Source organism: Aethina tumida, chromosome 7 (genome assembly GCF_024364675.1).
Source record: "Aethina tumida isolate Nest 87 chromosome 7, icAetTumi1.1, whole genome shotgun sequence".
NCBI lineage: Eukaryota > Metazoa > Arthropoda > Insecta > Coleoptera > Nitidulidae > Aethina > Aethina tumida.
The window spans coordinates 7,503,212-7,515,178 of NC_065441.1; the positions used below are offsets into that span (position 1 = coordinate 7,503,212).

General features: G+C 28.2%; 4 protein-coding genes across 4 annotated transcripts; 1 reads left to right on the forward strand and 3 right to left on the reverse strand.

The window, feature by feature from the left end:
* Positions 1 to 232: 232 nt before the first annotated feature.
* On the reverse strand, positions 233 to 3,012 carry LOC109604094 (UDP-galactose transporter senju). The gene is made up of 4 exons (XM_020020627.2): positions 2,449 to 3,012; positions 1,724 to 1,841; positions 1,488 to 1,674; positions 233 to 1,434 (listed from the first exon to the last, which is right to left on the reverse strand). The coding sequence occupies exons 1-4, from the start codon at positions 2,534 to 2,536 to the stop codon at positions 790 to 792; spliced, it is 1,038 nt and encodes a 345-aa protein (XP_019876186.2). The 5' UTR covers positions 2,537 to 3,012; the 3' UTR covers positions 233 to 789.
* A 135-nt stretch (positions 3,013 to 3,147) lies between these two features.
* LOC109604097 (venom allergen 5 2-like) lies at positions 3,148 to 5,677 on the reverse strand. The gene is made up of 5 exons (XM_020020631.2): positions 5,456 to 5,677; positions 4,238 to 4,402; positions 3,866 to 3,956; positions 3,658 to 3,808; positions 3,148 to 3,539 (listed from the first exon to the last, which is right to left on the reverse strand). Exons 1-5 carry the CDS (start codon positions 5,597 to 5,599, stop codon positions 3,218 to 3,220), a joined length of 873 nt encoding a protein of 290 aa, XP_019876190.1. The 5' UTR covers positions 5,600 to 5,677; the 3' UTR covers positions 3,148 to 3,217.
* A 1,696-nt stretch (positions 5,678 to 7,373) lies between these two features.
* Positions 7,374 to 10,141, reverse strand: LOC109604096 (uncharacterized). The gene is made up of 4 exons (XM_020020630.2): positions 9,706 to 10,141; positions 8,104 to 8,319; positions 7,843 to 8,054; positions 7,374 to 7,793 (listed from the first exon to the last, which is right to left on the reverse strand). Exons 1-4 carry the CDS (start codon positions 9,859 to 9,861, stop codon positions 7,697 to 7,699), a joined length of 681 nt encoding a protein of 226 aa, XP_019876189.1. The 5' UTR covers positions 9,862 to 10,141; the 3' UTR covers positions 7,374 to 7,696.
* Positions 10,142 to 10,586: 445 nt separating this feature from the next.
* On the forward strand, positions 10,587 to 11,895 carry LOC109607676 (zinc finger protein 622). Its single transcript, XM_020024149.2, has 3 exons — positions 10,587 to 11,229; positions 11,285 to 11,687; positions 11,739 to 11,895. The coding sequence occupies exons 1-3, from the start codon at positions 10,641 to 10,643 to the stop codon at positions 11,848 to 11,850; spliced, it is 1,104 nt and encodes a 367-aa protein (XP_019879708.2). The 5' UTR covers positions 10,587 to 10,640; the 3' UTR covers positions 11,851 to 11,895.
* Positions 11,896 to 11,967: the final 72 nt, after the last annotated feature.

The following is an 11,967-nucleotide window of genomic DNA, read 5'->3' on the forward strand; positions in this document are numbered from 1 at the left end:
TGTCATGTAACTACCATATATAAACATGCTTTTAATTATGAAATGTCTTAAAATTTCTATATATTTAATGCGTAATTATTATGTAAGACAATTCCAAAATAATTAGGTTGATTTCATATGTAGTTAGGAATATTTAATTTATAAATTAAAATGCCTCCATATTAATTGTAATTGATAGTTTTCATATACATGAACAGAAAAAAATAACATTGTTTAGTAGTAATCATTTAATTCTAATAAAACTAACAACAGTACAAAAAATAAAACATATCATCACACATCTTCATTTAATAAAACTTAATATTTACATTATTCAACAAATAGCATGACTTGACTGTTTCTTATTTTTAAACTTAGTTAATAAATAACTAAAACCATGTTAGTACATATATAAACCTGAAATTTTATTTCATGATCATATGTAACAAAATATCAAACCGTTTCCTATGAATTATAATATAAAATACATTTAAAAATTATTCAATGAAATTGGATAAAAATTTGTCTCAATATTGAAAAATTCCCAAAAGTTAAATTTGGAATACAATATTTAATGTTTGTATATAATTTTATATCCATAAACTCCAAATTAAGGGAGAATTAAGTACAAATGAAATGAATCACAGATATAAGAACCTAGGAACGTTGATAACACTGGCTCAACACTAGGCCAAAAATTTACAATTCTAAAATACTTCTTTAATACTATAAACAATTACAAGAACGTTATATTTTTCAGCCTTCTTAAGGTTTCTCCACGGATAGAACAATATTTACTATATTAGTTTATTAAACTTCCTCAGCCAGTAATTCTTGTTTTTCCACAGATACGGTAACTTTTGGTACGTTAGACACGGGATTCCGTGAATACAAATAAATGGCATACATCACAATGGCCAATGAACAAACTGTATTCATATAAATAGGAATATTGAAAAATATATAGCTGAGAACAGCAGTCAATCCCAGTTCTAAAGCACTGGCAAACGTCTTAAGTATTGAATTCAATGTTTTCAAGAAGAAACTGGTGACAATACCAATAGCAGCGTTATTGCACATCACCAGTAACACTTTGTAGTGTAATACTTTGCTAATACTGTCATAAGTAAAGCCCTCAGCTATACTTCCAGTTATAGTCAACAATATAACATTGCAAATTATTGAGTCTAGATACATGAATACGTTTTGTACGAAGATGTTCACGTCCGCACCTTCTTTCTTCAACAGATATTCGTTGTAAACGCCAGCGAGGCAAGAGCATATTATCTGTACCAAAATTAATATAGTGTTCAATCCCAAATCCACGGAATCGGATTTGTTGCCAGGATTATCTTCTTTGTTGTCGCCGAAGTTTATATTTTTTAGCATGCAACCAAACATCAAGAGATTGAGGGAGATCCACTGAGTTTTACTTAACTTTTTCTTGAAAATTATCTGCAAATAAAACAGTTAATTATCAAAATAAGGTTTTATAGCTGAGAACTTACCTGGAACAACAAAGCCGTTATAACCACCCTCAGTTGCAACAACAAGAAATACGTCGTGGGATCAAACTTGGACAGATTTATGAACGACAAATTATTGTACAAGCAGTATAAAATTGCTGGTATGAAATAAAGCATGAGCACATTTTTATTTTTCACGACATCCACTACCAACGATTTGGCACTGGAACTGAAACAAATATGTTACTCAGTCGTTTTGTAAGACACATTGAACTTACTCTTTGCAGTATAAAGCACATGATGCTATCAATTTTATAACTTCTGTGAAAAGAACTACTGTTACAGTGTTATAATCATAATTGTTGTCAGACTTTTGAGAACCTGTTACTAACAATCCTGTAATATGTAAAAAATTTTGTTGTTAATTAACAAGTACATTGTTTACAGAAACAAAATTAGAATAATATAATTAAGTTTGTTGCTATTTTATTTATTTCATTTTCAATTTTTTGTATAAATAAAGGTAATTTCAGAATATTTCAAGAAACTAAATACATTAAACTAAGGTTTATAAAAATAAATAAATATAAAATTACATTAATAGATAAGATAATTATGGGGGGTCTTTTAAAATGGATAAAAACTGAAGTTTGATAAAAACATGTTTTTAACGAAACACTTTATTCAAGGATTAAAAATGAATGAAATGACCTATTTTTAAAAACTAATTTATTTTTTTATTTTATATTTCACAGAAATTATCTGTATCAAAAAACCAAATAGAGTTATTACTATTATTATAGAGGAAAACTTACAAATCTTAAAATCAAGGTACTATTTTAATTTTAATTTAAGATTTTGATAAAATTAAACTAATATTTTTATAATTTATAAAATTATTAAAATAAACTATTGAATATGTCATATATATGTTTATAATTCATCTCAAAAATTATGTAAATTAAAAAGAAAATGTCAGTAATATTAATATGTTTAAACTTACCCTGGTTAACAAATAACAAAATATAACCTATAAATATAAATAAACTTAATTTTGTGGGAAACAATTCACCATATGAAAAACCCGACATGTTGAAAATGTACACGTTAAATTACTGAACCGTTATCTATAATTGAAAAAGCCTTATCATTTTGTTTTCCTGGTTATTACATTTTGTAATCTCCAGCACCATATTAAACACAAATTTAAAGTGTCAAACCCACAGCTGATTGCAACGCAATGTTGCCAGACGATTTAATCGGTCTTCTTTCAGGGAAGTTCTCGTTTTGATTAATTTATTATTTCTATTCTGGTTAATTCTAGTTAATGTATTATTTGAAAATTATTTAAATTATATTAGCTAAATATATAATTTAAAACACTGCTAATTTGATTACTTTTCTTTTATAATTTATATTATAAAGCAATGTTGCCATATGTGCTTATATTTTGAAGTTTTCTAAAGCAAATTTGCCGTTATACAGTGTGGCCTATTTAACAAATTATTTTTTAAACGCGTCCGCCACAGTACATGCCATAATTCATAAAAAATAAATAATTATTTCGAACGATCATAAATAAATAACTTTTAATTCGTTTCTACGAATTTATGTAATATAATGACCATCTATCAATAATTAACGATTGTTGTAAATATGAAATTGATTCACCCCCACTACAGACTATAATAAAATTTAGAAATATTAAATAAAAAGCGTCTACAAACTTTATTAACATTTTGAGATCCAATCGACGGCATAAACCAATAAAACTACGAAAATAAATTGTTCAAACTCAATTTCAATTCGCTTCCTTCGAATTCCTTTCTCACTTTCTTTACACTTTCCTCAATTCCACACAGGCCCTTAAATCTTTTATTCCTCTTGGTTCCTGTCGGACAGTTCGAACCCGGTTCGCCGATCTGGTAAACTGGGGAGCCCAAATAGTTCCCTCCTGGCCCATAATTGCAAACCAATATCAAATGATGCCATTTATCGCCGCCTGATTGTGTGGTGTAGAACGACGTCGCACATCCTATTTCTCTAGTATCCGCCCACAACATTTGTGTATAGTGGCCCACTTTAAATTCTGGTCTATAAAATAAAAGCCACTTATTCAAATATGTTTGTCGATTTAAACTCTTTAAAACTTTGATTATGGTACACAGATATTTGAAATTAAGTTTTTTTATTCCTTATTTTAGAAACTTACCTATCTTCAGTAACGTTAACCCACTCATTCTTATAAATTGCTACCTCATCGTACCAAAGCAAGATCAATTGTTTTAAAGCTTTAACAACATCAATTTCCGCTAGGGAACTATTGATGAAACCTAAGTTTTGTCCGACGTGTTCAAATTCGGCTACAATTATTTTAAAATTAAATTACAACAAAAAGAAATTATTACAAAATGAATCACCTGTTCGTCTACACACATCGTGGTTCAATGGATTCCCGTTACAAGTGTTTGCCCAGCATTGAGCTATGTATTCCAGTTCCATGTTGTATTTCTAAAATAATCATAATATTTTTATAATTGCAAATATTATAGTAGCAAGTAATGAAAAGGAAGAATTAGCCTTAAAGATTTAAATACTATGTAATGATACTTTTAAAGTAATGAGTGTAATAATCGTTAGTTGTAACAAAACGTGATTTACATTTTTTGTACCATTTATCATCATAACAAACAACAATCATCGGAAGCGCGATTTAAAAGTTCATGTAATTATTTTATATTTTAGATTTCCTAGATGTGTTAATGATATATATTAAGAGAATTATGACTTACCATGATGTTCATGTTTGCGGCTGGAGGTTGTTTATTTCTTTTTTCGTATCCCAAGGCTACTTTATTTCTTAAATAATTGTGAATGTCCAAGATGTATTGTCTGTCGGCGTCGCTCAGTGGAATTACTTGAAAATCTGGACCACATAATTGTCCAGGACCACATTTCTGAAATAAAATGTTCTTGATTATATAAAATAGGTGATCAACATTTGAGAGCAGGTAGAATACTTCCAATAAAGAAGAAAGGATATAAATTTTTTCTAAGGTTCCTTCTGATGAAAATACAGCCTCTCAAATTTATATTTAAACAATTGTTTTATTTCATATTTTCATTACTTTTATTTTATTCCAAATATTTTTTTAACTGAATCAATCAATGAGGCAAATTTAAGTTATAATACTTTTCTCAAAAATTGCCCCTTTTTGTCCTCACATTCATTAAATATTGAATCAAAATGAATATTTAAAAAGATGAAAATATTATAAATAAAAATTTTTAATTTCTTTCATTTATGAACATTAGCATTTTTTCTACTAATGAATTATTAGTAATTTTGTAATTCATTATATAGTTTATTGAGTATTCTGAAATTACATAATTATATTATTTACAGTACATATCAAATTTTGATAAAATATTTCAATAGATCAAACTATATATGTTGTAAATAGAATACTAAAAAAGTAGTAAACTTTTATCTTGAAATAAGAAAGTCTTGAAGTTATACTGATATTATTGATATATTTTAAAATAAAATATTATAAAATTTCTGTTTTATCTTATATTCAAACTTAATTAATAATATTCCAATATTCATTAATAGTTATCCAAAATCTAGTTTCACTATTACACTGAATTAAAAAGTAGCAAAAATAATAATTTATAGAAAATATTAATATTATATTCAATTTTAATCGATGAGTTTGTTAATAGTTCCTATAAATAACCTGTTCACTCAATGTATTTGTGCTATTAATATTTTTTACACAATTTACGAAGTATTTCTATATTGTAATAAAATTTATTATTTGTTGTTCGTAAGATATATTAAAGATGCTTTTAGTTACAGAGTACTTTGAATATATATGTAAATTTACTTATTTTTAAATGTAAAATATCGATTAACACTTTTTTAAACAGGTATTTAAAATATAGTTAGAAACATCAATTAATTCTTAATATAAAATTTCAAAATCAAAGTCAAATGTTGTACTTACTTCTAAGTCTCTGTCACAAACTGTGTGAGGAAATAGATTCACAACATAATCACAATTCAGTTCGCAGTACTTGTTCTGGATCGCGGTCGCATCCGCCACAATTAAAAGAAATGCCACCGCAGTGGATATGCAACGTCTCAGCATCTTCGCCCGTCTGACGCACAGGTGCTTCTGTCTGAGCCACTTCCGATAAATTATTTATAAATAAGTACGCGATCGAGGCAAAAATGCAACGAAAAAAAAAAGAACTACGACAACAGCACACAACCAAAGCCGTTAACGAGATTCTCATGATTCAGAACAGCACGCGGAAGCGAATTGCTGTGCAGATGTTTTGCGATATTTATACGTGAAATGAAAAATTAACACTCAATGTTCTTGAAAACGGTTTTGTGATTTTATGGTCGGCGAGTTCATTTTGATGGAAATTAGGTTCGAGAGCTAGTTTAATTAAAAATAATTTAATACTTAGTCTAATAATCTATTCTTTATCAGGAATTAAATTACTAATTTCATTAAAATAGAAAATATAATTACAAATATAAATGTAATTTCCTGTTTTTAAAATATTGGACTCTGGTTACTTAGGTCAGTTTCAGCCCAAATCACCAAATTGGAACAGCATGTCTGTCGTAAAAGTTTATAAGTTGATAAAACTTATAAACTATATGTTACATTTCTTTATTTCAGTCATTTATTTTGCTCCTAATTTACAAATTTACTGTTGATAAATATTTACAGATATTTCAAAAATTTACTATAATTATTCCACTTGTTAAAATTAATAACAGTTCTTATCGTCTTTATTTATAATTATCTACTAAAATTAGTGACTTAATGGTTTTGGAGTGTTTTTTCCCTAACAAATATAAAAACATTTAACATTAATAAAAGTATAATTAAAGTCAGTAATTTGTTTTTCTTCTCCTCAGAGAATTTAATAACAATTTACGTGAAATATAAACTGCTGATTTAACGAACTTACGTAAATCTATTTTGTGTTGCTGAGATCAGCAAAGAGCAAATTTATTAAAAACACATTATTTACACGAGCGATAGTTGAAACTAGTTGACTGACAGATAAATAGAAATATATTTTATGGACAGTATTTTAATGAATTAAATACTACATTTATACGAGATGAAATTGTATTTTCCGTAGTTTAATTAAAAAAATCTTGAATGCGATGATTCATAAAACCATTATAATTATACCTAATTTGAACGTTTGAATTCGTAATTTTGTTTGTATACGATTACTGAAAAGTAAGATTTATTTTCAATTTATTCATGTTTCGTGGGAAACAATTTTTAACTTAATTAATTGTGAACCACTCGTTGAAAACCGTTACTAAAATATCAAAACCTTCTTTGAATGTGTAATTGAATTAAAAAAATAAACATGCATGGAAATATTAGTTTTTTAAATGTACATAAAATGAATATGTATAATTTAAATACTCGTGTTGGAAATTAATCGACATAAATTACTATTAAAAATAAATTTCCATATATAACATCAATATTAAACTATGAATTAATATTTGTTTGTTTACAAATGCAGTGGTCACGGCATTATATATCATAAAAATCTAGATGTAATTAAAACTTTGAAATTGGTGAGCAATTATATAAAAACGTGATCTGTAGATAGGAATAAAAATTGATTTTAGACAAGGCCAAATCTGAATTTATACCTTTCACTTTGTAATAATATAATAATTTAGTAAATAAACAACGTCCAACACGTAACAAATAAAAAAGTATTGTCTTTGCATATCTGCATATAACATAATAAAATGTTAATTTCAACGATATTTTGTAATAATTAAATATAATTTGCTATGTCAACTTAAAGCACAAAAACGAAGATTAATGTTTATAACAGATTTGTTGCTGGGAAAGGTTATACAATAAAGAGTTGATGTAACATATATTAAATATTTTAATACAGATTGTTCTTATAATAGTTAATGTAGACAAGATTGGCTTAATAGGCGTTTCGAGAAAACTTCTTTGTTTAAATATCTTTGGTTGAAAACTTTAGCTTCACGACACAGTGTGTTAATAAATACAGTCGTCTTAATCTAAAATATGAAAAATACTGATTGAAAGAGATTGCTTTGAAATAAAATAATATTATGTGACTTTAATATTCTAACAACTTTTTACAGTGATATGTGTTACCCTGATTAGTAAGAAGAAAGTATGTTAATTAAAACACAGATACAAAAATTATTTTCATATATCGGAGGGCAAAACATCCGGAATTAAGTAGTTGCACAGGTCCATTTCCGAATTAATAAACTCCACTTTGCTGGTCGTATTTTCATCCAACCTAAATCATACAGGGTAAATATTTATAAACATAATTAATTCACATTTACCATCCTCTGATGACCAACCAACATCCCGAAAATAATGAAGGAGCGTTAATAATAAGACAAACTCCAAGCCGTTCCGGATAATGTTTGCTCAACAGCCATATCAAATTTTTCACCACCTGGTAATCCATACAATTCAGTCCGAATCCCTCCAAATCGAAAACGATACACAAATTATCGACGACCTCTTCGAAGCACTTTTTACAAGCTTCCTCCTGGAATTAAAATTAGCAACAGTGTTTAAATATTTGACGGCGCATTTACCAAACAATAAACGATAAACTTGGTCAGTTCGTCGATGTTTCTGTTACTGGCACTGTGATTTTTGGCCGGTATGTAAATTATGGGGCGACCCTGCAAGTCCCTGTGCCTCAGAACTCGGGCTTTGTTCGCTTCCAGATTGCTTTTGATCAGCGGCATTTCTATGTTCAGCTTGTCGACGCCGTACTCCTTTCTCCATTTGTTCGTCTTTAGTATAGCCTAAAGAGACAAATATAAATTATTTTAAATAAATGTGTAATTCGTTTTTAAACAGCATATATATAATGAAATTAATTCGAGTAGTTTATTTATTGTTGTAAAGGATAATATACTCTAAATTTTTTTAAAAGCCGTTTATGATTAAATGAATAGTAAGGTGCGCTAAGTAAAATATTTTAATGTCCTGTGCATATTACGTTTTTTTTAATTTATGTTAGTCAATTATTAAACAATTATGCAAAATTTAAAAAAACAATAATTTCTCAATTTTGATGATATATTTTAATCTGTTTTTTGCCATATACAGTGATGGCCATTATTTATTTAATTGTTATTCACAAATGATTTACTTGTCTAAAATAAAAAATATATATTACTACTCTATTAATGATTAAATAAATTATTTTATCACGGAATGTATTCATTGATAATATAAATATTTTACGCATATAAATATCAATTATACACCTTTAAATGCTTTAGAAAATGTTTTAATTAGTCTATTCATTGTTTTTATTTGTAATTTATCTTTTTACTAAGTAATATAATTAATTCAATACATTGATTACTTGGGAACTATTATCATATTATGACTCGAATTCGAACAGAAATTTTACTTTTAGTATACAAAGGAAGTTGAATGTTATTCTTATATTTTTAGTAAAATCCCTGTATTAAAAATATTTATTATATGTATAGAATATTTACACCAATGTAAAGATATTTTTAATATTCAAATTAATTATGCTGAAACAAAGTTATTGATATTTTAATGTGCACAAAATTAAATGTAAATAACGAGCGCCCAGTATAAAATTTGAGGGTACTATAGAATAGTCCTTGGTTACCGTGGTTATCAAAAATAAACTTTTCCAAATCAGACATTTGAGCTAATAATTCAAAAATTCTTGGGTTTAGGTATAGGACATGGTAATTTATTTGCAATATATACAGGGTGTTCCATTAAAAATATAAAAGGTGTCACTTCTGGCGAAATTGGAAATGAAATATTGTTCAAAATCAGTTAGAAATCTAGTTTAAGAAATGTTATAATTGTTATAAAAATTGGAAACCAATATTTTTTGGGTTCTTCATAAACTACTAACGACTGAGTTAGGGGAATCACCGAAAATTGACTTGACTCTTAAAATATTCGGATATTCGATTCATTGAATATTAAAATATATTTTTTTCGCCAATCACCAAATAATTATTATTGTTATTGAAATTTAAATATTCATTTATAATTTAGTGTTAATTCAATAAATTAACATTCAAATACATAGTCTAATTAAGGAAAATAAACATAAGTAAGAAATTATGAAAAACATAAGCCGAATTAAGCGACTACACTACAGCAAATAAAATACATTCTTCCTGTTTTACCTGAAAAGCTTCATCAACGGTCTTGAACGCTTTCAAAAATCGTTTCAGAGAAAAGTCGTTGTGATACTGCGTGGGATCCGCGTCCGAAATTAATTTCATGCGACTTTTAAGCTCGTTTAGGTCGCACTCGTCAACTATTTGTACTTCCGTTGCCATATTGCACTAGAATATGATTATGTATAAAATGTTCAGGCGTTCCTTTTATCTAATCCTTCCAAGTATTGCGATCTAATCAGTTTTTCATAACCTGAAAATCCTAATCGATAAACCACTTCACTGCACGCGTCGTAATTTTCCCGGATGGAGATTAGGTTTTGGAGGAGGTTCGAGTTGTTTCTAATTAGTTACTTGTAAATTTAGAGATTTTTTGACATACTTTTTTTTAAAATTTGTACATATTTCAAGCCGAAAATGTCAACTGACATTTCCGCCGTAACAAATTTCCTGTACACTCATTAATTAATAAACAAATGGATAAGTGGTAAATTCAACAAGTCATTGTTGTTGGTGTTAAAAATGTAGAATGTTTCAAACTCTAAACAAATAAAGAGTATAAAGATGTTATAGTTATAGTTTTTGAATACCATTAAGGCAACTCTTAATTTAAAAAAATGTCATCCGATAACAACTGTAATATAAAATACTTAATATAAATCTTTAAGTCTTATTAGATTTGTTTAAATATGTATAAGCCATATTACATTTACAGTAGAATGTTTATTTTGAATGTAACATGGCAATTTATCTTATCTAATGTATTTTAATTTATTTAATTTAATCTAATGATTTATCATTTATGTATAAATGAAACAAAACGAAATAGTAGAGTATAAATGAACTATCGCTTTATCGTTTAGTTCAAATGTGCAACATTGTTTAAATTAACCACAGACACCCATAACCTATAAACGTCAAATTGTACATGTGTTGAAACAATGTCAGAACTGACCCAAATTAAAGATTCTTTCACGTGTATTACTTGCCGGGTTGCTTTTAAAGATGCGGATATTCAAAGATTGCATTACAAAAGTGATTGGCATAGGTACAACTTGAAACGAAAAGTCGCCGAATTGCCACCCGTAACCAGCGAGGAATTTCAAAGACGCGTCCTGAACCAAAGAAACAACGATGAACTACTCAAACAAGACACCAGTATGTACTGCAATGCCTGTAGAAAATCGTTTGGAAACCAAAATGCGTACGACAATCATTTGAATTCCAAAAAACACAAGGATAACCTAAAGAAACATGATGAATCAAAGGATAAAGTGATAAGCAAGGGGAATAACGAAAATAAAATGGATGTTGAAGAGGTTGATGAGGAAGTTGACTCTGATGAATGGGATGAAGACATTGAAAATCCAATTGATAATAATGATTGTATATTTTGTTTGCATCACAGTCGCAACTTCATAAAAAATTTAGAACACATGACTGTGGTACATTCGTTTTTTATTCCAGACATAGAGTTTTGTACAGACTTAGAAGGCTTACTTAGATATTTAGGGGAGAAAATTTCAGAAGGTTTGTTCAAAAATTTTCAATTGTTGCACAATATTGCAAAATGCTCATGTTCTAGGTTTCATGTGTCTGTGGTGCAATGAAAAAGGTAGAACATTCCACTCAGCTGATGCTGCCAGAAGCCACATGCTAGACAAAGGTCACTGTAAAATGCTTCATGAAGGGCTTACTTTAGCTGAATATGCAGATTTCTATGACTATTCATCATCTTATCCAGATGCAGACAAAGAAGTAGATGTGGATGAGGAAGTTGATGTTCCTGAATTGGAGGCTTCAGAATATCAACTGGTGTTGCCCTCTGGGGCAACTGTGGGTCACAGAAGTTTGATGCGTTACTACAGACAAAGCATTAATCCTAATGCAGTAGTTGTTTCCAATAAAGGTAATAAGAAACTGCACAAAGTATTGGCTCATTATAGGTCATTGGGATGGACTGCAACCCAGCAAGCTGCAGCTGCAAAGTAAGTAAGGATGGATTTATAATAGAAGTTTTTCTAATGATTTCATTTTAGGAAAGCAAGAGATTTGCATTATATGAAGAGGATGCAATCAAAATTCCAAATGAAACTGGGTCTTAAGGCCAATAAGTTCCAGCCACACTTCAGACAGCAAGTCAATTTCTAACATTGTTAACTATGCATATGGTTGTTATTATATAATTTTATAATATTTGTTGTTTTTTTAAGCGGTGCTAATTTAACTGTTGCCTTTAAGGTCATTAATATTTTTGTTATTAAGTTT

Coding starts and splice junctions, on each gene's coding strand:
- LOC109604096 (XM_020020630.2), bottom strand. CDS start 9,861: ATGGCAACGGAAGTACAAATAGTTGACGAGTGCGACCTAAACGAGCTT. Junction 8,320..9,705: donor CCGTTGATGAAGCTTTTCAG/GTAAAACAGGAA, acceptor TTGTCTCTTTAG/GCTATACTAAAGACGAACAA. Junction 8,055..8,103: donor AGTTTATCGTTTATTGTTTG/GTAAATGCGCCG, acceptor TTTTAATTCCAG/GAGGAAGCTTGTAAAAAGTG.
- LOC109604094 (XM_020020627.2), bottom strand. CDS start 2,536: ATGTCGGGTTTTTCATATGGTGAATTGTTTCCCACAAAATTAAGTTTA. Junction 1,842..2,448: donor TTTGTTATTTGTTAACCAGG/GTAAGTTTAAAC, acceptor TACATATTACAG/GATTGTTAGTAACAGGTTCT. Junction 1,675..1,723: donor TGTGCTTTATACTGCAAAGA/GTAAGTTCAATG, acceptor TATTTGTTTCAG/TTCCAGTGCCAAATCGTTGG.
- LOC109604097 (XM_020020631.2), bottom strand. CDS start 5,599: ATGCTGAGACGTTGCATATCCACTGCGGTGGCATTTCTTTTAATTGTG. Junction 3,957..4,237: donor CCGCAAACATGAACATCATG/GTAAGTCATAAT, acceptor TGATTATTTTAG/AAATACAACATGGAACTGGA. Junction 3,540..3,657: donor GTTAACGTTACTGAAGATAG/GTAAGTTTCTAA, acceptor TTTATTTTATAG/ACCAGAATTTAAAGTGGGCC.
- LOC109607676 (XM_020024149.2), top strand. CDS start 10,641: ATGTCAGAACTGACCCAAATTAAAGATTCTTTCACGTGTATTACTTGC. Junction 11,230..11,284: donor AGGGGAGAAAATTTCAGAAG/GTTTGTTCAAAA, acceptor CTCATGTTCTAG/GTTTCATGTGTCTGTGGTGC. Junction 11,688..11,738: donor CAGCAAGCTGCAGCTGCAAA/GTAAGTAAGGAT, acceptor ATTTCATTTTAG/GAAAGCAAGAGATTTGCATT.